The 26645-nt window shown below is 44.8% G+C and overlaps 1 protein-coding gene across 1 annotated transcript; it reads right to left on the bottom strand.

Annotated features, from left to right (window-relative positions):
* Window positions 1–1611: 1611 nt before the first annotated feature.
* LAP3 (leucine aminopeptidase 3) lies at window positions 1612–26645 on the bottom strand. The gene is made up of 13 exons (XM_022566898.2): window positions 26427–26645; window positions 23927–24042; window positions 22564–22618; window positions 21994–22099; window positions 20167–20326; window positions 18711–18875; window positions 15882–16040; window positions 10890–11014; window positions 9604–9692; window positions 8624–8726; window positions 4548–4627; window positions 2641–2750; window positions 1612–2189 (listed from the first exon to the last, which is right to left on the bottom strand). The coding sequence occupies exons 1-13, from the start codon at window positions 26526–26528 to the stop codon at window positions 2000–2002; spliced, it is 1560 nt and encodes a 519-aa protein (XP_022422606.1). The 5' UTR covers window positions 26529–26645; the 3' UTR covers window positions 1612–1999.

Raw genomic sequence — 26645 nt, 5'->3', positions numbered from 1 at the left:
GTATCTCACACTCTAGTAAACACAAGAGTTCTATTGTTCTTTTACTTATAAAAAGCCTTTGATAGAAAGGTCAAATCCCTATTTGGTCTTCTGAGAATCACACAGAAGACATCTAAATGTTTTTAGTTTCCTTTCACAAGCCGGTAATTCCACCTCTCCTTTTCCATCTTCCCTGCTGAAGTAGCTTCTGGATATAGATACCCAGAGGAACCTTTGTTTACACACTATTCCTTCCTGATTTTAATTAATTCAAATTCATGTTATTTATTAACATGGATATGCATGTCCATTGTCATTCCCTCTCTAAAAGCCAGTTTAGACACATAATATCCATTTACATGTCAAGTTTTTAAAATATTAAATGTTAAAAATAACTCCAATTAAAAAAAACTGTCAAACTTTGTCAAAGTCTTAAAAAAAAAATAGATCCTATTTGTGGGTAATTTGATTCACCCAATACAAATGTAGCAGAAATTTAACCCCAGGGCTTCCCTGGTGGCGCAGTGGTTAAGAATCCACCTGCCAATGCAGGGGACACGGGTTCGAGCCCTGGTCCGGAAAGATCCCACATGCTGTGGAGCAACTAAGCCTGCACCACAACTATTGAGCCTGAGCTCTTGAGCCCACGCGCCACAACTACTGAAGTTTGCACACGCAGAGCCCGTGCTCAAGAGAAGACCCAGCTCGCTGCAATTAGAGAAAGCCCGCGCACAGCAACGAAGACCCAACACAGCCCAAAAAATAAGTTTATAAAATATAATAAAAATAAAAATACTTAAAAAAAAAAATTTAAACCCAGGCAGTCTGCCTCCAGAGCTGGCATTCTTAATTGTTCCACTGCAATGCTTTCTTTCAGTTTAGGGACTTGAATGGATGTGGAATTTATTTGGAAATACTGAAAGAAGACCATAAAAGGGACTGTAAACTATTTGCTTACCACCTGGAACTAAAACCAATCAAAATTCCACTTGTGCAGATTTAGAAGGAAGCTCTAGGACTTCCCTGGTGGCGCAATGGTTAAGAATCCGCCTGCCAAGGCAGGGGACGCAGGTTTGAGCCCTGGTCCGGGAAGACCCCACATGCCACGGAGCAACAAAGCCTGTGCGCCACAACTACTGAGCCTGTGCTCTAGGGCCCGTGTGCCACAGCTACTGAGCCCAAGTGTCATAATTACTGAAGCTTGCGTGCCTAGAGCCAGCTCTCTGCAACAAGAGAAGCCTCCGCAATGAGAAGCCCCCGCTCGCCGCAACTAAAGAAAGCCCGCGGGCAGCAACAAAGACCCAACACAGCCAAAAATAAAATAAATAAATAAATTTATTAAAAAAAAAAAAGAAAGCTCTACTGCTTTCTGCTCTCCCACTTATTAGCTTGGTGACATCGCTGGCATGTTACTAACCCCATCTTGTGCCTCATTTTCCTCATCTGTAATGTGAGGATAATAGTACCGCCTCACAAACTCATAAGCTCATCACTGAGTGCCCCAAAGTGATCATTAACATTGAAATCCAACTTAATTACTTAGTTCATATAACACAGCCAGAAGAGACAAGTTATATTATAGCATCACTGGGTTTATAATAATATATAAGTAAATCAGAGCCACACCAGGGAGCACAAGAAGTTGGATTTATTGTTTCTGACAACTGCATAGCAACTTTTAGTTTGTTCATATTCCCAGCATCACAAATCTGAAATACAATTTTGCTCCTCAATTACAAACATATACTCTGAAAAGTGATTAGGTAGCTTTTAAAAAATCATCATTATTCATTTAAGAGAGAGTATCTTAAAAATCTTTGCCAAGCAAGATAGTAGCTTTACCTTTATAAATCTCTGCATAAAATGAAAAACAAATCAAGGCATACAAATTTCATTTTGTTCTATGTTTTTAAATACCATCCTTTGTTTCCCTTAAAAGATTTTGATCTATTCATTCAAAAGTATTCTGAAGCTCTACTGCCTGTTTAAGACAGAATGAAGGCATTTTAGAGCATCTGAACTAAGCACTGTCTTGACTGAACCGAAGCAGGAACTCAATCAGGGTCCTCGTGGGCCTCCCAGCCATGCCTTTGCGCAGATAAGGAACCTCATCTTTGTTGGTCATCACACCTGCTATGTCTAAATGCGCCCACTTAGGATGAGTCACGAATTCTTTCAGAAACGCTGCAGCCGTACATGCTCCTGCAGATCTGAAGGGGAAGACAATAATCAACATTTAACCCCATGTAAATGTGCACTGAACATTCTATTAAGATCCTCCATTCTTGCTAAGTGGCTTCTATGGCCAGAGAGCAAAGTCAAGCTAATGAGACCTCTTAAGATGTTAACACAGAAATCACTTTCAGGATTTTCAGACATAGCTTTAAGCATAAATTCTTTTTCCTATGGTAATGACCATATTTGCATCTCATTCCCTTACCATTTGCTTAAAATGACCTTTAGATTTGAAAACATGCAAGATTTTGAGAACCAGTTGGGAAATACCTTGAAAATAAAAGACAGAAATTAGTGCTTACAAGCACTACATCAAAAGAAAATTGGACAGCTAAACCTTTTGTGAAAGAGGATTAAACTGAAAATGGTCTTTCTGGCAACCAATGATGACTGTAAACATGTACTTTTATAGCTTATTTTACATACCTATATTTTCCAATGTTATTAACATCAGCAAGTTGGCAATCTACAACCTGTCTTGTGTAATGTTCAAAGAGAGGCATCCTCCAGACACGGTCTCCCGTTTCAATGCTGGCCTAAAGAACAAATAGGTATGCTGGTTGGCAGAGTAGATGAAGCAGGTTCTGACCTGTTACTCTAAAACATGATGCAATAGAACAGATTGCAAAATTATTTCAGTTAGTTAAAAGGTTTACTTAAGAATTATAAAAGAAGCCAGGAATGTTGTAAAAGAGTCCCGCAAATTTGTAGGGCATTTGCTAGAATCGTCAAACTAATATTATGGGTCTCAGTTTAAATGAATAAGCTGGTAACCTGTAGCACAGACAGGCTTTGCTGGTTTGATTTGGCCAGATCTCCTAAGATAACATGACCTCATTAATTCATGTAATCATTTACACATTCATTCATCCATCCATCCATCCATCACCTACTGAACTGCTGAGCACCAAGGTGCTGGGGATATAAAGACACTTAATAACTGAGCCATCAAAGGGCCCACAGGCTAGTAGGAGAAACGGATAAAGGTTGTTTTAATACACTGTGGTCAAAGGTGAGAGCCAAAAGTGAAAAGTCAGGAAGCAGCAATGTAAGCTGCTGTTTTGAGACTTGAGTAGTTATCAGATGAACCCACCAAGGGTTGAAAGCAACTGCCTCCAGGACAAGAGGCTGTAGGCTGTATAGACTGCTGGCTGTTATTTCAGTGTTTATGTACATATAACTTTAATTTTTTAAATTAAATTAAATTAAAAAAAAATCAAAACCAACAACGACGTTGTGGACAGTAGCGAGGGACACTGGACACTGGGTGCCTGGCACAGAAGAGAGGCCCCACAGCCTACCTGAAAGGAGACAAGGGGGCTGAGCTTCTCCCTGAGGCTGGGGACGGTAGAGGGGGGCTTCACAAATGGTGAGATGACAGAGGTGAAAGGGAAGCAGTTTAGGGTGGAAGGGCAGTTTAGGACCTTAAACCACATCAAGAATGTATTCAGGGACATTTTGTATTTGTTTCTGATGGCACATAGTAAGCTCGCATTAATTACTTGTTGAAAGAATGAGGTGCCAGATGGAGCTGTTTCATAGCCAAGTGGGATGCACAGGGGCTGGGCCGCAGGAGAGATGGGAGCTCAGCAGAGAGGTGCCAGCTGAAGCCAGGGGAGTCGACGGGCTTTCCGGTGAGGACCATGCAGAGTCAGAACATGTGGCCCGGGACTGAAGGCAACCAAAGGGGCAGACAAAGGAAAAAGCTGGCCAAGGAGGCTGAAACAGAAGTCAGCGAGGAAGGAAACCAGAAAAGATTATCGTGGAAGCCAAGAGCAGGGTGTCACCAAGACGCCAGAGGTACACGCTGCCTCTGGACAAGCTAAAGGAGGCTAACAGAGTGGCGTCGCTGGGCAAAGCTGATGGCAGCGAGAGCGGGGGGCGGGTGGTGGTGACGGGAAACTGGAAGAGGCTGCTGTGAAAGCGCTGGGAGGAGGCACAGAGCACAGCTGCAGAAGTCGTCCTTCTCACCACCCGCGAAGGGACAAGGGACGCGGGTGAGCCCTACCTACATGCTCCCCTACTTGACTCATGACCCGTATTCCTTAAAAGGCCATTCCTTCTTCTACAAAGCTGTCCTTGTAACCTTTTCTACATCAGGGATATTTTAAAGTTATTTTCACTTCATTCTGAAGCTGCTGGAGGAGAGGAGGAATATAGCATCATACCCATAATTTTGGAACATTTATAGAAAACCACACTGAATCGAGTTTATTGAATTTTCATTTCAAAGGCAAATCTACAACATAAAAATCACTTTAATGAAGAAATATAGCATTCTAAGGCTGGAGTAATTAAATCATCTCCATAATCTAGGTCTGTGTTATTCTTACCTCAAATAGTTTGTTCCACAGCCAGGAAGAATTGGTAAAGACCCCAGTGGCACCAGACCCCAAAGCTACGTCCATGGCACCTGCAAGACACAGCACTTCAGGTCAGCGTTCAGTCTCTTCCGGCGAGACAGGTTTCTCTGCTGCTATGCAGACCAAAACTTTAGCCATTACCCTATTTTAATGTCTCCCTCATTTTAGAAAATCGATGATGTTGGGAAATCCTTGCTGTATATATTTAATATCTTTCTAGTTTCTCAAGCTAGAATTCACCTTCAATTATTAAGGAAAATGAAAAAAAAGCAAACATCAAATATCACCAATAATCTCATCCCAGGGATAACCACTACATATTTTTAATATTTCTTTCCAGATTTCTTCTAAACTTAAAAAAGAAACATAATTAAGACCATACTGTACATGTCCAATACGTGCTCTTCCTCTTATGCTTTAAACGTTTATTCTTTTATAAACAAGTTCATTAAAAGTATTCTTAATGACTTTAAAAGCCCGCTGGGTAGAGGTACGGACGTACCTCGTTTTATTGCACTTTGCTTTACTGCATTTTGCAGATACTGCATTTTTCACAAATTGAAGGTTTGTGGCAACCCTGTGTCAAGTAAGCCTATCAGAGCCATTTTTCCAACAGCATTTGGTCACTTCGCGTCTCTGTGTCACATTTTGGTAATTCTTGCAATGTTTGATACTTTTTCATTATTTGTTATGGTGATCTGTGATCAGTCTTCTTTGATGTTACTACTGTGACTCGCAGAAGGCTTAAATGATGGTTAATTAGCCTTTTTCAGCAATAAAGTATTTTTAAATTAAGGTATGTACATTGTGTTTTTAAACATAATGCTACTGCATGCATAACAGACTACAGTGTAGTGTAAACGTAACGGTGACCCATATGTAAAAACCTGTGATTCCACATGACATTTGGGCAACTCTGTTTGGGTCCTTGTCCCTTGGGGTTTTGTTACTCTACCTCCCAATTATATCTCAAACCGATTCACTTCCCTTCACCATGACCGCTACCACCATCATCTACCACTGGACTATGGTAATACTTTAAAAAAACAAACAAAAAAACCTTATTGTCAAAAACTTCAAATATACACAAAGCAAAGAGAATAATGTAATGGACATACAAGTAAGCACCCATTAACCACCACAAACAATTATCAAATCACGGGCAAACTTGTTTCACCTATACTCTCAGACCTGACACATTATTCTGAAGCTAAACGCAGACACTCATCCTTAACACACACACTTACACATCCACCGGAGTCAACAACCAAACACCGTTCACCAGCCCACCTAGACTGCCAGCGTCTCCTCGGCCCTTCTCCCTTGCACTCAGCACGCTGCCGGCCAGGGACCCTTTCACAGGGCAAATGTGATCCCACAGTCTCCACTCTTAGCTTCCTGCTGCACTTGGCTCCAGACTAAATCCCGCAACAGGCCAAGGCCAGTGGGGGGCTGGTGCCTATCAGCATACGGGTCCCGAAAGTCCCCACCCAGCCACGCTCTGCTCCTCTCGGCCCCATTCACCGCTGCCCACACACACACACACCCCTCGAGAGATGCCTTCACTCTCCCCACTTAACGCCGCCTCCTTCAGATCCCAGCTCAAGCAGCACTTCTCAGACAAGACGCCTGACATCTCAGACCTGTCAAATCCCCAGATGCACAGGCTCTCACGGACTCCTTTTCTCACAGCTCCTCTGTGCTGGTCAGTGTGAGGATCTGCTGACTGCCACGCCCCATGGGATGCAGGCCTCACCTCTGTCCTGACCCACCTCTGTATCCCCAGCCATCTGAAGGGATTAAACACAGGCCGACTGTGTCAACAATCATTCATGGCATCCCCTATATCCCAGATACTACGATGGTTGCTGGTTACTCACTGCCTATGGTCTGTCTATATGATTGCGGAGATACACACTCATTAATGCTTTACTTTTCAAGCTAGTGGCTTTTTCCATACTTATTCACTTGTCCTCAAAACATCCCTATCAGCCCTGTAAGAGTCTTGCATCAGTGTGTGAATTTCTCAAAGAGAAGATGAGCACTGACTGCAAACAAGAATGTGATGTGATATCCGCTCTTAAAGGAAGAGAAAATGGGAGACATAAATATTTAATGTGATCCAACAGGGATCATGGCTCTAGAGATGATTTCATTACATACTTCAGAAAATAATCTATTTTCTACATAATTACAGAACTAGTACCACCACCAATTTCAGAATTACCATTATCGGGGGCATACCTTCCATTTTCTTTTACAAGGTACTTTTGAAGCTGTATACTGAGGTGCTAACTCACCAGTGTTACCAGAATTTCTCAGAGTATGGAAGGAACATCAAAGCTCCAAGGAAGGTGCTGATGTCACCACTCTCGTTCCATCCTACATCACAGGCATTAAGAAAATGAGAGGTACCATGACTGAATGGCACCCCCTGAGCAGCCGCTGCCCCTACAGTCTGCTACAGGCCTACCCTTTAAAGGTCAATAACATCTGTCCAGTGTCTACCAGGCACAACAACCTGTATCACCTTATTTAACTTTCACAGGCACCCCTCCTGCCAGTGACGTGCTATTATACCCCTTTTACAGACGAGACAACTGAGACATTGTCAAAGTCACGTGCTATTAAGAGGCAGGACAAATTATTTTCTCCTTCTAAAGACTACGTTCCTCCTCCTGCTATGAACTTGGGGTTTAAAACTGTTTCTCATCCTCCCCCTTTGAATCCCAGCTCCTGGAACTCAAGAAGGGGCTCAGTAAGTTATTTAGGGAACTAAAATGAGCCATCAACAACCTTCAGCAAGGACAACGGCTGGGGTGATCTGAAGGCTCCCCCATCAGGTTGCCCTTAGTTACCTGGAACCAACTTTCCCACCTTCTCACACCCTCAGGCTTGGAAAAAAAAAGGGGGTGGAGGGCTGTGATTCCTCATTTACAGAAAGGGTGTACTATCACCCACCTCAGCACTGCCCCTCAAACACCAGCCCCAGAACCTCTGTTGTTCAGCTTAAAATGTTTGCTGAACTGAAAAGGGAGACAAAAGACCATAAAAATACTATAATGCCAGCTTGAAAAAAGGATTCTTAGCATATAAATCTGTGGACTATTGTTAGAAACACATAAAAAAGAAACATGAACTGATTTCTCTTAAAGTAAAGGCTCACGTGACCAGGGGAAGAATTAAAACCAAAGGATAAAAAATGATCTGAATTTTAATCTTAAAAAAGATGGAGACGGAGTGAATTCCTAAAAAGAGAACTGTTGGATAAAGATTATGAACACTGGGTTTCTGCAATAAGGCAATGCCCACTGTCGTCCCTTTAGGCATTTACTCCTACTCTACAGAGCCGGTGGTGTTGCCTGCCGCGTGCAGGCGCCGCATTAAAGAGGCTTTCCAGAAACTCCCTCCAGTCTTCACAACTCTGCGAGACAAACAGACTTGTCCCCAGGTACTGATGCTCGGGGGTGTCAGGGAATCAGCCAAGGCTGGCGGACTAGGAAGTAGCACAGCTGGGAGCCACCCCTGGGTTGGCCTTAAAGCCAGCAAGCTTCACACAACACATTACATGGCCCCGCCTCTGCTACATGAGGACCTTGCCACCTCCATCCCCAGTGTTTTTATTTCTGTATAACCTCAAGTACAAAAGTTCCAAAAACACTTAGGGGGCATTAGATGCGTTATGATTAATAAAAATAACTACTGATTTTGGAATTTATCACTAATCTTTTCAGACCTGTATCAAACAGCAATCGTAACAGAAAATATCGCTTAGTATCATTCATAGACGTCGTCGCTGTGGATGGAATGACCTGACCCTCTTGTTATTTCTTTATTTAAAGGTACAGCCTGGGATGTTTCAAAACAACAAGGCTAATATTCGAAGCAGTTTACAACTGCAGAACAATTCCTCTGGTGAAAGATATTTGAATGCAAATGGAGCGAGCCAGGTTTCAGCAAAATAATGCCCTGAGTACAATGTGTGCACTCGATGCCAACAAATGAGACTTTCTTCAAACAAAAGCAGGAAAAGCACGTTGTCTGACCTGTCAAGGTGGCGGCATTGATGATGACCTTTGGGTTAAAAGTGTGTGCGTAGCAGAGCGCATCAGCCAGGATGAGTCTTCCCTCAGCATCAGTGTTATCCACCTGCAAAGAGGAAGGTCAAAAGAAAAAAAAAGGGTAAGATGATACAAATAATGAACATAAAATCTAGACACAGCTATGTTCAATTTAAAAGAAAACGCTGGTGTGACGTTTGTCATCGAGTATCAAAACCATTAGAACGGGAATAGTATATTTACTCTGAAGAGCAAATGTAATTTAATAATCCCTGTATCAGAGCTGATAACCAAATGCTGATGACTTTGGAGGCTGAAGTAAAGAGAAATGTCTGGTTCACTCTACCATTAAGTTTATAACAGGAAGGGAAAAAAATATCAAGATTTCTGAAAACAAAAAGGCTAAAGAGTTTAAGAAAGATACATCGAAGCAGCAGCCTGGATCTCCAGACCGGAGAACTCTTGCAAGTTCAGCAACTTCATATATATTATATCCTTTTCTTTTAAATAGAGGCTCAGTCGTTATGGGCAGTGTGTGTGTACATGCATACACGTGCCCAGCGGACGACCTGCTGCCACATCCCCAGATGCAGCACCCATGATGCAGAATGCGTTTTCCACTCGAATGAGTTGCTAAATGGAAAAAGTTATCACGTCGAAGGTACATCTAGAAAACAGCCTGCACTTTTACTGCTTTTCCCTGTTCTGCAGGGTTGGCTGCAAATTCGTGGTAATTTGTGTGTACAGCATTCAGGAAGTAGGAGGAATAGTAAGGTAGGAAAAACAATCTTAAAGTTCCCATGAAGAAGTACTTTTGACTGCATGAAAAGCTACTCATAATAAAGGCACTGCCCTTCCCTACATAGAGCCAGTGCTCTGCACCCATTCAAGATGTGTTGATGTGGCTGTGCTGGGAGTCCTTCAGAAAGAGCAGAACTCAGAGGCTGTGTCTTCCACCTACAAACCTGTATGGTCTTCCCATTTTTGGCTCTAACAACATCCCCAGGCTTGTTGGCCTTCCCGCTGGGCATATTTTCACAAAGAGGGGCCAAACCTGACAAAAAAAGAATATATGAAGAAACATGGAGTGTGCTAGGTCCAAATACCCCACCCATGGAACCTAGGTCATCAGCGGGCCCTCAACAGATGCCAGTCACAGACACCACTTCGACCAAGCGATCGAGTTTAGCATCACCAGTCACCCAGGTGACATTACACGCACCAGCAACAGGAAATACATGTCATTCTCTCCAAAGAAGTCTAACCTGATTCTATTGTGAAGAAATAACCAAATAAATCCGAACTGTAGGACATGGCAAGACGACCTTGAACCTTTAAAAACTGCCAGTGTCATGAAAGAAAAAAAAGGGGGGCAGGAATAGGCTCTAGATTAAAGAAAACTAAAGAGCCACGGTGACCACACGCAAGGGGTGATCCTTGAGCGGCTCCAAGATTTCAAAAACAAATAGAAATAAATAAATGCGTGTGTGTATAGACACACATATAAAACAAACATTTTTTTGACAACTGGGCAGTTTGAATTTGGTTACTGTATCAATCCCTGGAAATGATATTGTCATTACACAGAATGCCCTTGTTCTTAGGAGACACAAGCAGAAGTATTCAGGGGTGACGTGTCGTGATGTCTGAGACTCACTTTCAAACAGTTCAGCAAAAATGGAGGAGGAGAGGGAGGGGGCATATCAGACAGACCCGGGCTGCAGTCCTCCCTTCCCATGCAGTGGAAGTGACACTGCGCAAGTCATTCGACCTCAGTCCCCGCTCCCAGCTCCCCCTGACACATGGCAAACCCCCAGCATTGTGTCTGGCATCCTGCACTACAAAAATCGCCTGCGTACTGAGCACTTTTTCTGTCCCAGGCATTTTCTGCATGTCGAGGCACTTAATCAGCCACAACCCTATGAGGTAATCACTACCCTGACTACTGACTGAGCATTTTCCATTGGAGTTAACCGCAAACTTGACATTATGTGCCCCTGACTGCTAACCACTTTTTGCAGAAGTAAAATCAATTCTAGTTACAGCCCACAACGCAGAATACATTTAACTCTGCCAGTTCAGACAAGATAACACCTATCTCAGCTAAAGAAACATCTTCCACTCGATGAAAACCTATTTAAAAACCATTTCTTGATCTTTTCAGATTAGAGGAAACCATGTTTGTTGTCTCTGTTCTACCATTTGACAGGATCCCAGAAGCTCTCCAAGACACCCTCCCTCTCCCGCGCACCTATGACGTTGATGGGCAGGTCGAGCTTGGCGGCAGACACGATGGCTGAACAGATAGTGGCGGCTCCTCCCATGTCAGCCCTCATGAGGTCCATGTTTGCAGCCGCCTTGATGGAGATGCCACCACTGGGGGGGAAAGGACAATGTACCATGTTAATAGCAAAGAAGGGGGCCAGGACCATTTCCCTAAAAAGAACGTGTAAGCTGAGGGTAAACTACCACATACAAACGCCAAGAAATTTCCAAATTGGGAATCAATGATTTCAGCATTTAAGAAGATAATATTGTGGTTTTTATAAAAGACACAAAATAATTCCAGAAATACAGGTGGGTATGTTAGCTCATTTTATTTCTGTATGAATGAAATTTAAGCAGTGCCACTGGAAACATTTACTACATCATGCAGTCAACACTGCTCAAATCCCATCTGAACTCCTGACACCTAGGTAGATTTGTCTTTTCAGCAAATTTTATAAATTGATCAACTTATTGAACCTGAACGTCACAAGCTGTTGGGGAAAGCTGACAAGCTCACAGAAGACCGGGAGGATCCCTTTCAACTCCTAGGAAGACACGAGAGAACTCGTTCTGACACCCCCAAGGTGTGCTAGATCCTGCAGACAGCAAAATACAACCCAGGCACGAGGAAGATGCTAGCCCAAAGCCTCGAGACAGTGCCCAAACACAAGAGCTGAGAAAGGTTTCAATTACCAAGAAACCCAAGCCACTGCCCCAAACAGACCTCTTGAACTAACTAGTGACTTTTCTGCTTCCGGTTTATAAGAATCCAGAGCCACTGGCTCTGCAGGCTGGGCAATGAGCCAGGGGTTTCTACTCTGAGTTCTAATTGGATTCTGCTGCTGACTTGCCTTGGTGAGAGAGTCAACTCCTTGCTCTGACATCTGCTCACCTTAGAAATCAGGTCCTAATTCTCATTCACCTCCAAGGCACTTGATATTTAAACCTATTTTTTTAAATTTATTTATTTTATTTATTTATTTTTGGCTGCACTGGGTCTTTGTTGCTGTGCGTGGGCTTTCTCTAGTTGCGGTGAGCAGGGGCTACTCTTCGTTGTGGTGCGCAGGCTTCTCATTGCGGTGGCTTCTCTTGTTGTGGAGCATGGGCTCTAGCAGTGTGGGTTTCAGTAGTTGTGGCTCGCGGGCTCTAGAGCGCAGGCTCAGTAGCTGTGACGCACAGGCTTAGTTGTTCCACGGCATGTGGGATCTTCCCGGACCAGGGCTTGCACCCGTGTCCCCTGCATTGGCAGGTGGATTCTTTTTTTTTTTTTTGGCGGTACGCAGGCCTCTCACTGTTGTGGCCTCTCCCGTTGCAGAGCACAGGCTCCGGACGCGCAGGCTCAGGGGCCATGGCTCACGGGCGCAGCCACTCCGAGGCATGTGGGATCTTCCCGGACCGGGGCACGAACCCGCGTCCCCTGCATTGGCAGGCAGACTCTCAACCACTGCGCCACCAGGGAAGCCCGGCAGGTGGATTCTTAACCACTGTGACACCAGGGAAGCCCTGCACTTGATATTTAGATGGCTGTCATTTACACCTAGAATTAAAGATTATCCACTGGCTCAGAATAAGAAAAGAAGTACACTCCTGGTCCAAGAAGTCCAGACATAACCCCATGGGGGCAAGGAGAGCAAGCTGGTGCATGAGGTTGTCCTTCTATCTACTTCTAGGCCACTTCTGTTCAGGGGGTTCCACTCTGTGTATAGGACTATCATTCTAAATAACCACTAGTCAAAGGTCAGCAGTTATCTCTGCTCACCTTTTAGATTCCCCTCCAATCCATCCATTTCTTTTCTCCTGCATCCATCCAAGTTGAGGCTACCACCATCAGTCATTCAGATGTTTCCCTGGCTCCTATATATATTCAGATGTCCCTATAGCAGTCTTACCCCTTCACTTCATTACCCATACAACTACCAAACTTTTACAAATAGATGAAAAAAACAAAACAAAACAAACAAAAGAACCTCAATGCTTTTTATAAGCATACACAAAAATTCAAAATGGATCACAGTCTTAAAAGCTAAAACCATAGACTTGTCAAAGAAAACACAGACTTGGCATAGGCAATAATTTCTTAAACAGGGCAAAAAAAGTATGAACTATAAAATTAAAAACTGATAATTATACCTCATTAAAATTAAAAACTGCTCTTCGAAAGGCACCACTTCAAAAAATGAAAAGGCAAGCCTCACAGTGGAAAAAAAAATATTTTCAACGCATCTGTCTGAAAAAATGACTTGTATCTAGAATATATTTTTTAAAAACTTATAACGCAGTAAGACAAACACTCCTATAATAAAGGGCAAAAGATCTGGACACTTCATGAAAGAGGATGTACCAATGGCTAATAAGCACATAAAAAATGCTAAACATCATTAGTCAGAGAAATGCAAAGTAAACCTCAAAGAAATACACTACACACTCCCTGAGTGGCTAGAACTAGAAAGACGGACACCATAAAACGCTGGGGAGGATGGAGAACAACTAGAACCTTGTACACTGGTGGTGGGAATGCAAAATGGTATAAGAACCTTGGAAAACTTTGGTAGCTTCTTATAAAGTTAAACATGCAGTTATTACACAACTCAACTCTCCTTTCCTGGGTGTTTAACTAAGAGAAAGATAAACATATATGCACATAAAGGCTTCTAATGATACTGGCTTTATTACTAATAACTCAAAACTGGAACAACCCAAATTTCCCTCAGCAATGACTGGATAAACAAATTTTGGTATTTCCATACAACGGAATATGACTCAGTGATATAAAGGAACAGATTACTGATATGACCACAACATCGTTAAATCTCAAAGATAATATGCTGAGAAAGAGGCCAGGCATAAAAGATTCCACATAAATGAATTTCTGGAAGAGGCAAAACTAATCTACAATAACAGAAAGATGACTGGTTGTCTGAGGTGGGGTAGGGGAGAGGATGACTGCAAAAGAGCATCCCCCAAAATTCCCCAAGGGAGTTTTTGGGGTGTCAGGGAAATGTTCTGTTTTCATGACAGAGGTGGTTTGCTGCATGGGTGCACACGGTTGTTAAGCTCATTGAACTGAACACGTAATGGGTGGACTTTACTGTATGTGTAACTCTCACGTCATTATTTCCCTCTGCTAGACACCCCTCAGTTACTTCCAACTGTTCAAAGTCCAAAATCTAACCAGGCCCAGAACAACCCAGCTTCTGCCTATCTCTCCAGCTGTGCCTCGTCCCTTCCCCCAGTCACGTTCTGTCACGGCCACTCTGGCATGCTTTCAGTACCAGGAATTTCCCCTCTTCCTTCCCACCCGCAGCCTCCACCGGGCTCTTTCCCTGCCCTACTCCCCGCAGAACTAACTCCCTTATCCTTCACATCTTAAGCTAAAACTGTCATTCCTTCTAGGAAGCCTTCTCTAAACCCAGAAGACTAGGTCAGGCCTCCTTGCTTCATATTACCATAGCAAAAAATTCAAGTACAGATTTAAATGAACAATAAACTTCACCCTAAGCATAAATGTTTCAATTAAGATATTAGCCCGTGATAGTATAAAACCATCACAATTAGCAAGATGTTTAAAAACAACTTTCATTCTCTTATTTTTATCTGCTGTAGTGTTCTATTTATTTTTATTTTATTTTTTTATTTTTTTGGTTGCATCACGCGGCTTATGGAATCTTGGTTCCCCAACCGGGGGTCGAACCCAGGCCCCAGCAGTGCAAGCGCCAAGTACTAACCACTGGACCGCCAGGGAATTCCCTGCTGTAGTGTTTTATAATACACACTTTAATACAACAGTATATGCATGTGACATAAATAAATATGTGTATTTTGAGTGGTATGAGCTCGAATCTTTTACTGATGGGCTACATAACGAAGATCGTTTGGAGACCAATGCTTTAAAGGAGAGAACGTGAACCAGTGGATGGAAAACACAGGAGGCATTACAATCTGCTAGTACAAGGAAGACCAGCCTGGAGGCCAGATCTGCCCAGGACAGAGGCATCACAATGCCTAGAAACACTCCTGTAAGGGTGGGATTCACTCATTCACGTTTCAGATGGAGTTTCTGAATGGGTGCAAAAACACACTAGGGGACACCAAGATTTTATGATCTCTAGCAGCATTTTCCAAAGCAGTTTCTATGAACCTTGATTTCCTGAGATAAACGTTCCCTTCAAAAGGAAATTAAGATGTCAACTATATTTATATTTCAATTAAAAAAAAGGAAATTTAGAAAATGCTGTATTTTATACCCCCAAGAAGTCCTGTAGTTGAAACAAAACAAAATAAAAAACAATTTGTTTTATCTAACCTAGTTTTTTGATCAAGTAATCCTTTTCAAGTCTCACATTTAATTAGCAACCCAGAAACTAGTATTCAGTAGCAAATGCTTTCCATGGGAAATACTGACTCAGATCATCTTTTCGAACTCAGCTTCTCCCTGGTTGAAATAACCAGAGACAGCTTCCAATTCTAAGGAACACTTATGGTTTAAGGAGGTTAATGAAAGCTAGACTGGTCAGCAAAAAAAGTAATCTCAAGTAAGCAAAGGGAAGACAGCATGATCTACTTGGAAAGCTGCCTCACCATTATCTACTTGGAAATCCTTAATATCCACACAGGAGAATCAAAGTGCATGATGGAAATATTTTAAGACATTTTAAACACACAGCTGAGTTTGACTTCCCATTCTATTAGTTATGGGGCTTTGAACAAATTATTTAACCTGAGTCATGGTTTCCTTACCTGAAGAATGTCTGCAATGCCTAGCTCCTAGGCGTAAGATCAGGGCTAATATATGTAAAATGCCTAGTAGAGCCTCTGACACACAGTAGGTGTTTTGTAAGTGGCAGCCTAATATATTTAAAGTTACACATAAGATCTGACCAAACACCATGCTTCTGAACCAAATTACACACCAAATAATACAATGGCATACAAAGCATTCACCAAAATACAAAGCATGGATGCAGTAAAGAAGTACCTGTCAAAGGTAATCCCCTTCCCAACAAACACCAAGGGAGGTTCACTTGCATTGGGGCTGCCTTTGTAGTGAATTTCCAGGAAGACGGGAGGCTCTTCGGACCCTTTGGCCACACTGAGGAATGATCCCATTTCCTGTTCCTCAATCCAAGGCTTGGGTCTACAGAGCAGAAAAGGGAAAAAGTAAATACATGTTGCTATCTCCATTTCAATAACTTAGAATAGCTCATCCGTGTGTAAAAAAGTATAACATACAAGCTCTTAATACAGACACGTTAATGCTTCAATTATCACCTCCTATCTGCTTTCTGTATATTCTTGGGAGAGTCACTTGATTCTGAGTCTGTTTCCTCATCTATAAAATGAGATCAATGACACCTCCATCAAAAGATTAGCTGTAGAATTACTAAGAGAATTCATGTATGGTATGCAATACAACGTCAGGTAATAGTGCATAGTCAATAAACAAGTATTACTTGATTTTTTCCCCCAAGCCACTCACGTATTTCTAAAGTTTTAATTTAAAGATGAAATTAGCAAGGCTCTGAGACCATAAAGGGTGCTCAAAGGTAGCTGAGGAGTCCGCGGATTTATTTTTGGTACTTCTGAAAAAGACAAAGCAATAGCCAACCAACCAATCAACAAACAAAGAACCAACAAAACTACACTCCACTGATTAAACTACCTATTTCTTTGCTTTTACAGAATTGCTGGAATTCCATCTTTTTAATGTTGTCACACTATTTCTCACAGTTTGAGATGTCTGATTGAAGTGGGAAAACTAGTTATTACTTAATAAACACGGGATCAATGGGGATAATTTAATGGGAATAGTCCTTAGTGCCAACCAGAAGACAGATGCCACATCGCTATTCCTCCTAGGCTGGAGGCCCAAAAGGGCTTTGTATTGCTTTCTGGCCACAGTAACTAGGCCAGGGGAGAAATCCTACCCTGCTACAGACAGACCAGAAACAACCTCATTCAAGGAACACTCCTCCCGCACCTGCCTAGACACTTGTTGAAACTATTAATCTAGGACGTCATTGTAGAGAGAGGGCCACCCAACTTCAGAGGGAAAAGAATATAAAAATGGAAGGTATGACGATTAAAAAAAAAACGCTTCAAAAGAAGCGAGGCCATATAACGTGGGCACTTTTATTCACAAACCCAGTACTTGATGTTTTATTAAAGTCCTGCCCTTCTGGAAGTACAGTCTGTATTTCTTTGATTTACACCCACCTACGCTAGAGCGCGTTTGACGCAGCTGCCTCGGTTTAAGGGCTACATTCCGCCTGCCTGACCTGCCTCATCTCTGGCCGACTTCCCTTTGCTCCACCTCAAGCCATGCAGTTTCCCAAGGCCACTGCATAGGTACTCCTGCCCCGCTCTCCTGTCTGTTCACTTCTAAGCCACCTCCCTGACTCTGCTTAGGCACCACTTTTGTTGGCAAGCCGTTTCGACTCTTCCACAATCCTCCCCTGGCTCTCTGCCCCTGTAGCATCCCCTGCACAGCCATTTCCCTGCCTATTCCTTCCTGCAAGGTCCTCAGTTGTCTGAGGACAAGAACCATCGCCACGCACCTTTGTATGCTAAGTTCCCAGGCACACAGGAGGTGCCCTTACCGATAATGTGAGGCCACACAGCCACAGTCTGCTGACACAACATAGCTCTGGTGTCTCCCTAAATAAATCAAGGAATAGTCTTTACCAAGACACCTTTGTAGAGACTAAACATTGCTACAGAATATATAGCAACCATTCCAGCAATTTTATCAAGCTCCAAAACTATGTCTTCTATACGTTATACATTTCCTTCGCTCTATCTAGACCACAGGGGTTTTCCTGAAAAATGCGAACTCTACTCACAACTAAATAGTGAAGAATCCTTTTAAATGGAAGTGCCCTTGAGAAGCAACTTTGACAGTAAAGGATCCTTTAGGTAAAGCAAATATCTGTGGATTTACTTTAATCATAAATCCCCAAATACTCAGACTTGGTTTGCTTAAAGGGTTACGGGGAGCCTGGAGGGGCAGCCTTTTACATCCAACAGCCTGGCTGCTGACAACGAACCTGAGGACGGTCTGGGAACACCAGTTCTGGTTATTTGATCTAGCTAACGGAATCTACCAGGTAGAGATTCTCATTCTATGCCAAGGAGGGCGTGCTCTGTTCTTCACTTACGTCAAAAAGAGAAAAGACAGAAAGGATTCACCGAAACAAAATACAATCTGCACACTCCTCAGAAAGGTTAGGAGTTAACCATTCAATCCAATACTTCAACTCCTAGGCACATGCCCGAGAGATAGGAAAACATACGTCCACATAAAACCTTATATACAAATGCTCACAACAGCATTATTCAGAGTCCAAAAGGTATAAACAACCCATATGTCCATGAACTGATGGCCAGGGGGAGAGGGAAATGAGGAGTGACTGTTAATGGGTACAAGGTTCCTTTTACGGGGTAATGATCATGATCTAAAATTAGCTGTGGTGGTGGTAGCACAACCCTGTGACTATACTAGAAATTACTGAATCGTGCACTTTACATGAGCGAATTGTGCATTCCATGAATTATATTTCAATAAAGCTGCTACAAAACACACACACATGTGCAGTGGGCGGTCACAACACTCTCAAAAGCAAAGCAAGGTATGATGGGAGAGACCTCAAACTGAGCCCTTACCCCCACTTGTATGTGGCTGCTGGTGGGTGACCTCACCTCTCTAGTCTCAAGTTAATTCTCCGAATAGTGAGAGAGCTGGATTTTAGGATCTCTGAGGCTCCGTCTGGCTCTAGCCGTAAGAGTCTATGACATAATCCTGAATTACCTGATGTGGACGTCTGTTTTACTACTAGCACTTTTGAGATTCTTCTCGATAATTTCCGCAAATTTGGTTGGCGTCATCTCATTGGCAGGCGTCTCCATCAAGTGGCGCGCCAGGTTCTGCCCAGAAGCAAAGAGGACTCCCCTTTGCCAGGCCTCCTGATCCCCACTGGCAAAAGCAAGCACAAGGTCATCGTCAGACAGCCTCTCCGGAACACTCACCACAGCCCAGCTAGGAGGGCTCCTGCCGAAGACGACAAGTGAAACGTGATGCACACAGGGACCCGGATTTATTCTTTGTGATCTGATCCAGGGGGGCAGCTGTTATGGTTTATGAAGTGTTGGAAAACACGACCCCCACTGAGCTGAGCTAGAGGAAACCTAGAATCCTCACCTCACCTGTTGGCCTGAGGGACCTCTGGAACCCTCAATCTACCCCCCAAATCTGATGGCAGAGGCTTCCACAGAAAGGCCTCTTTTACACTCCTCCAGGGTGTGACTACAGAGCAAGCTCCCCTTGCTCAGTCCTGCCGGGGAACTGAAGGCCTCCCGCCTTCTCCCTGCCTGGGTCGGGACCCTGAACTCCAACCCACCAGAGGGCAGGGCCGGCTTCAGAAGACAAAGGACGTGGGTGAGCTCTCCACGACCCTGGCTCTTCTCGTGCACAACAGGAATTGACACGGCGCATGGACAGGCAGAACACCACTCATCACTTACGGAGTTCACCATGTGACACACCCTTGATGGGTTCTGTCTTGCGATCGTAAAAGCCCCATGAAATCCGAGCCACAACTCTACTCAACCAATGAGGAAAATGAAGCAGAGAGAGACTTCAGTCACTTCCAGCCAGGAAGTGGGAGGCAGATTCAAAGCCAGGCTGACTGGTCGCAGGGCCCTCATTCTTACCCACTACCTCACAGCTGCCAACCACCGGGAGGGACCCCCGCTGTCCTCCCAGCACCGTCTCCTGAGGGTCCCACACTGTCTGCTCCTGAACACAGAATAGGGCTGGAGTGTAGTTGGTGCTCAATAAATCTGCTCAAAGATGAGTCTCCCCACTAGACTAGGAGGGCAAGGGCCGGATCCCTGCATCTGCGTATCTCTGGCGTTTAGTACAGGGCCCGCAGGCACTGGGTAGATGGAAATGATCTGCATCAAAACCTGCTGGGACCTGTCTGTCATCTTGTTCCCTCCCTCCTCAGGGAGCCAACCAGTTATGGTTTCCTAGGAACCAGCAAGCACGGAGGGGTCTAGAGAGTCAGGGGGGAAACACACACAGGACGAAAGCCAGGAGCAGAATGGAGGCACAGTCACCAAACTCCTAAAATGGCTAAGGCCATGGGAGAGCCACAGACAAGCTGCACGGCAGTGCTCAATGCTAAATGGCAGGTAGCTCATGTCCAAAAGGCCCTGCCATCAGCACGCAGGGAATGGGCCTGGTCCTGGTTTTGTTCCATCACCTTCCATGGAGCTTCACTGACACGGCCACCTTCTTTTTCTGCTTCAGGTCGTCATACTCATAGAGCCCAAGCATCGCTCCTTCCGCAGCCGCCTGGGCATCTCCGCAGGGGTCCACCTCCACGGACGAGATCTCCAGGTCCTGAACCTGTCTGCACCCCGCTTCACAGGGACAGAGGAACCAGAAAACCTGAGTCAGTCAGGGACACCTCTGAGGGCAGAAGGCAGAGGCCTGGGGTGGGGTCCTGAGAAAACATCAGAATTGGAGTTCAAATCCTGGCCCTGACACTTGACTTTTCTGAGCCTCCACTTCCCCTTCTGTAGAGTGAGGACAAGCACACACCTCACAGAGGGTGGGAGGACAGACTGATGGATAAAATGACTAGTCCAGCACCTCACAAAGTGGGCCCTCAAGAAGTGGCTGCTATTACTAGTATCACTTCTGAAACACTAGGGTTTCCTGATGAAGCGTCCCAATCGCCAGGAGCTTGCCACATTAAAAATGACATAGAAGGGCTTCCCTAGGGGCACAGTGGTTGAGAGTCCGCCTGCCGATGCAGGGGACACGGGTTCGTGCCCTGGTCCGGGAAGATCCCACATGCCACAGAGCAGCTGGGCCCGTGAGCCATTGCCGCTGAGCCTGCGCGTCCGGAGCCTGTGCTCCGCAACGGGAGAGGCCACAACAGTGAGAGGCCCGCGTACCGCAAAAAAAAAAAAAAAAAAAATTACATAGAAGTGATAACACTGAAATTACACCCAAGTAACTGAGCAAAGTCCATTATTAATACAGCATTTACTAAGATCAGGTCAGCAAAATCTCCCTAATAAAAGTTATGAAATAATCTCCGAACATGAACTTTGAAAGTACATTTAACAAGCAAATATAATATACACGGGGTCAAAGATCAATCAAGCTAATTATCACCACCTCAGCAATGGTTTCAAAGGATCTTTAACCACAGTCTCCGTGGTGACGGCCTTGTCCTGCCGCTCAGCTCTGAAGAGACCCAATGGCACCTACCTCAACTTTTGAACTGCCCACGTGACGAAACTGGGACAGGCTTGCACCTTTGGTAACTAGTGATACAAGCATCCTGCCCTTGGCATCCATTTTCTCTGATTTGTAAATATGATGACTCCACGTGATTTAAAATTTGAGCCACGGACTTCCCTGGTGGCACAGTGGTTAAGAATCTGCCTGCCAATGCAGGGGACATGGGTTCCAGCCCTGGTCCGGGAAGATCACATGCCGCGGAGCAACTAAGCCCGTGCGCCACAACTACTGAGCCTGCGCTCTACAGCCCGCGAGCTACAACTACTGAAGCCCGCGTGCGTGCTCCACAACAAGAGAAGCCAGCGCAGTGAGAAGCCGCGCACCACAACGAAGAGTAGGGCCCACATGCCACAACTAGAGAAAGCCTGTGCGCAGCAACAAAGACCCAGCACAGCCAAAAATAAATTAAAAATAAATAAATAAAAATAATAAAATAAAATAAAATTTGGGCAACATGAGGGCTGCATTCCAAAAAACGAAAAAATCACCCACCAGGACTTTCTGGCAAAACAGAGCTCTAAGGCCGATACTGCAAGAGGGAACAAGTGGTCCTGAAACCCCCAGACACAAGCTAAAGAAATATAAAAATAAAATTCCACAAGCTAACATTTTGTATCTAAAGTAAAGCCAAGCATGTTAGGTAAGGGAAACTGAATATCTGTTCAGAGTTATTTATGTGAACGTGAGGGGATGGTGATGGAAAGAGGGGAGACATAATCTGACCGAGTGATCCTTAGGAATCTTTACCAACATTAAAATTCAAAAGTTAAAGAACCTGCTGCAGCGGCCCTGATGTTCTCCTTGCCTCCGTGCCAGTTTTCCTGTTCGTCAACTCCGGCCGTCCTTTTGCCAAGGCCAACCACCACCACGCTGGGGAAGTCCTGTTCCAAAAGATACATGAGATCAGCTGCTTTACGTCTTTAAAGCATCCACTTCCAGCACGAAATGGCACAGGAGCTTGCACACAACCCCCTAAAGCGCTGCACGGGACAAAACCCTCCACGAAGTTTGCTTGTTTTATTTTTGTAAGCCCTGTTATCTTGGTTAAATTTTATAACTGTGTGTTGCAAAGGGAGAGCGAGGATAATCCTGCAAATAACTCTGCTGTGTAAGACAGGGCCACTGAACCAAGAAAGCCTGCAGACTGAGGAACACAAGAGATGCGGTACTTTTTGACAACAACTCGCCTCTTTACAATGTTAACCAATACTTGTGGCTTAATCCTGGGATAAACCGAACACATAATCCGATACAAAATTTTCTGCCTGACTGGTCAGCCACAGTACTTGGCACATATAGGTGCTAACTCAGGGTTTGCCACATAAACCTTATTTTCACCTCCTACCTCATGCAGACCATAAAAGGTTCGGGTTTTGCCTGCCTTCAGGGGTGGTCCAGATCTGCAACAAGAAGAAACAGTTGTTTTAAAAATTATAGTTTGCTCTGCTCCATTAAAAAGTGACATAAACAAACCTTTAGCATTATTACAGTATGCTCTGATGCCTCTGCAAATTTGCTACACTTATGTTTTTATCAGATACAGAATTCTCTCAGGCCAGATTTCTCAGATGCAGCACTTCTAATTCTATCTCAAAAACTTCCAGATTAGATTTAATGCCAACTACAGAAAGCGATGCCATGGATGGGTAATGGAGGGGAGAGCTGAGCACTGGATGGAGGCTGACCTCAATCTTAAACCTCATAAAAGACGCCAGACACCAACCTAAGTGGCTGACTTGACGGCAGTGTGTTCAACCTGGACGTTTTTTGTGATTTATCTACAGATGGGATACCGGGCAATTTAAAAACAAAGCAGGTGGCAACGCACAATTACAGCCTGAGGACCGCATGCCCTGGTACCTCGCAGTCAGGAAGGCCAGGCTGTTCTGTACTCATACAGGTTAGCTTTGGGGTTAATGAACTAATCAAGGCAGCTGCAAGAGCTGCCTACTGGTGAAGGACTGGTATAAATTGACAGGCGATGCAAATTCTGTCATTCAATAATTAGACAATTACTCTAATTATTAGACTACACCTATCAGATGCTAATAGACTATCTGTAATCCAAATAATATACAGTTGCAGTGGCCTATGCTGTCACCTCTGTGTCTGTTAAACGTGGCCGGCAGCTCAGAAGGACTTGGAAACCCCAATGCTTCCCTACCTTCCCCAGACCCTGGCTAATCCAAGAGTGGTTAGAATCTCAGGCCCCACCCAGATTTACTGAACTGGAATGTGCATTCTAACTACACCCCCAGGCGATTCACATGTCATTTAAGATCTGAGAAGCCCTTGAAACTCAACGCTTGCAGCCTCCTCAGCCTATTCTGAACCAGCCCAGGCTGTTCCCCACAAGTGAAGGGGAGTTAAAGAGGTAGAGAGATGGAAGGTGGGAAGGGGGTGGGGAGAAACAAACCGGAGCCAGGAGGGTGGGCTGAGGAAATATGGTACTTTCCAGATCCTGCTGGGTCAGCCTCTCACATAAGTCTGTGGTTTGGTTGAAGCAGCCTGACTTCCCAGAACTGTGGACCCACCCAATACTGAACCTGAAGTACCAATGTGCATTCCACAGACACATACTTCCACTGAGAAGATCCCAGCCAGTGTATTTCCGTGCATTTTCATCCACTAATGATAAAGCACCGAAAAGATATTCTCTTTCACTTTCAGGGCATTTTAAAAACTGGAACCCACAGATGAATACTTACATGTTCAAGATTTCTCTCAGCTTTCCAGACACCAATTTATTAAAATTCTCTCCTGCGCTTGTAAACTGGGGCACATCATCTTCTTTTTCTTTGCTATAGACTCCTAAAACAAGGCCCTGAAAACAAGAGAAAAGGTGAATACAATTAGAGTAGATCCCTGAGAGGGACTCAAGGGTTCCCAAATTCCAGAAAGGGCTAATCATTTCAACAAAACCGTGTCCCCCTCAAGGACAGAAGAACAAGGCCAAAACAGCAGCAGGTGCTGGGCAGTCAGCTACAATCACATCCTGCCTAAATGTTTCAAACTCCTGCCGATGCAAGAGCGCAATTACTACCTGTCTTGGTCTTGATGGTCCCTCCCAAGAGCTTTCACAACATCGAGGGCTTCCTTCACTTTCAAATAAAGAAGAGCAGAAAGGTGCTTTAAGAAAACAATTCCATTTGTAACGAAGTCAGATCTGGAAGGGGTTCAGAACATGCCACCCCAAAATATGCCACTCTGGCATATTGATTACTTTGAGGTGCAGGCAGCTGAGAAAAAGCAGATGCAGGAAGGGCTCTCTGACCGCCCACACCCCCCCCACCTATCTAAAAGCTGGTCATAAAATTTCCCATGAGAACGCTTCTCTCCCTGTACCAGGAAGAGAACATTCTTATCACCATAGACTGGGAGTCAACACCAAACAAACCTACTAAAATAACCCTTATCCTCCCTTTGTTTCCCCCATATATTTCCCTGTCTCTCAACTTAATGCCCCCAGGCTCCTCTGCCTTATCACATCCCCACAATTTCCCCATCTCTGTTTAAAAAGGTATATAAGCTTTCGGGCCTATAGGATTCTTCGGGTCTTCATTTCCCTTTTGAAGATTCCCATGTACACATAAAAATATGAAATAAAACTTGTATGCCTTTCTCCTGTTAATCTGTTTTATGTCCATTTCATTCTTAGGTGCAGCCCTAGAACCTTGGAGAGTAGAAGTAAGTTTTTCCTCCCCTACAAGCTTCAAATGCAAATCTGCAATACTCTGGGAGGTCATTCCAATAAAGTCAATGGCTGTACTTGCCAATACTAACAAGTACTCTGGCCAACTCATAGGCTGGAAGAAAGGAAAAGGATGTGCCTTCACCGGGAGGGTCAGGCCAGAGCATTCTGTCCAGCTCTTAGTCGCTTATCCTTTCATCTCCTTAAGCTCCAGGCCCCAAACATGTGAAATAAGGAAGTAAACCTAGGAATCACTATTTGCCTTTGCACAGCAATTTATGACTTTAAAAATGTGTTCTGACTTAGGGCACCTCTGTGAGGTGGAAAGAACAAGCAGTCTTCTTCGCATCTGATGGATAAGAAAACTGAAACCTGGTTTGACATACTAGCCCGTGTGCAACAGAACTGGTCAAGAATCCGGATGCCTTCCCTCAGGTCCTCTGTCCTTTCTACAGAATCACACTGGTACTTAGACCAAATCATGTCCTGTCCTTTCCATCAAAGAAAATAGGCTTCCTCGGGGTTGGTAACCTTCCCAGGTTCTAACTTACCCAGACTGCCCACTGTCTGGGATTCCAGGGAACCAAGTAGGGAACTGATCAGACAGAACACGGATGTTACCTGAGTAGGATCTATTTCCATAGTGTTGAACAGACTAGGTGACAAGCTTCCGGTCCCTCGGCCATCTGTGATTCAGGGAGAGGCCTGAGCTCAAGCCCCATCTAGAACACTCCTAGCCAGGCACAGTCTTTCTGGTCCTCAAGCGTGACTCCCACACATGTGCTCCTTCCGCCAAGCTGTTCCCCTTTTCCAGATCCCCCACGACCGAACAGTGACCCTCTTCACAATGTTTTGGAGCTCAGTTAGATGGAGGAGGCGCTTCTTCTGCAGGACACTTCTAATCTCACGAACAGATGGGTCTCCCTGCAAAGCCCTTTTCCCTAGAGAGACATTTTTCTCTAGAAACCCTTCTAGTCAGTTTACTCCCTGAGAGCCTGTGTCTTCCTGGCCTTTAACTTCAGCGGGGGAGGGAGGTCTTGGTGTGGAAGCCGGGGCCAGTGATTGGCCGACTCTGGGACCCTAGAGGGCATTTCACCTCACCAAACTTGGGCATCCTCCTAGCTAAGGTGGGAACAATCCTGGCGCCGTCCTTCCCTGGGTTACTGAGAGGACTAAACAAAATAATGAAATAAGGGCACGGCACAGAGTGGGAGCTCAGGAAACGGGAGCTACGGCTATCATTCCCTCGCGCGCAGAGTTCGGGTCCTAGCACTTTCAAGCAAGAGAAGGAAGAGCGCATCCTCGGCACTAGCCGGCTGGAGAATACTGGGGGGTCTGCAGCCCCGCGCAGCCCGCTGCCAACGCCGAGCTCCGCAAAGACACGAAACGTTTCTTTCTAGCCAATGTCTGTAACTCGGCTCAGAAGCCCGGAACAACGCGGCCCTGACCTGACCCGAAGTCCCCGTGGCCCGCGGGCAAGACTCGCGGCTGCCCCGGAGCGAGCCGCGGCCTCTCACCTTCGTCATGTCTGCTGCGGCTGGACCGGGTCCCCAGAAATGCTTCACGCTCAGATGTCGGACGGCGAGTCTCGCGGCAGCCGGAAGAGGCAGCAAGAACATCTTTTCGGCTCGGCCCCCCCGCACCGCCCTCCACCGAGCACGTGGCGCAAGGAGGGCGAGTGCGCGCCTGGGAGCCCAGCTTTCCGGGTTGGGGGGGGTAAGAGGGGGTAGGTGGGC

Source organism: Delphinapterus leucas, chromosome 5, assembly GCF_059928025.1.
Source record: "Delphinapterus leucas isolate spDelLeu-1000000601 "Yukka" chromosome 5, BTC_Dleu_Yukka2, whole genome shotgun sequence".
Classification (NCBI taxonomy): Eukaryota; Metazoa; Chordata; class Mammalia; order Artiodactyla; family Monodontidae; genus Delphinapterus; species Delphinapterus leucas.
This window is presented reverse-complemented; position numbering and strand designations above follow the sequence as displayed.

Bases quoted from the DNA above. Each gene is read 5' to 3' on its own strand.
- LAP3 (XM_022566898.2), bottom strand. From the start codon at position 26,528: ATGTTCTTGCTGCCTCTTCCGGCTGCCGCGAGACTCGCCGTCCGACAT. The intron at 22,619-23,926 runs GTAAGTATTCAT...TTCTTGTTGCAG, and splicing joins CTGAGAGAAATCTTGAACAT to ATCTGGACCACCCCTGAAGG. The intron at 2,190-2,640 runs GTATGTAAAATA...CTTCCCCTTCAG, and splicing joins AATAACATTGGAAAATATAG to ATCTGCAGGAGCATGTACGG.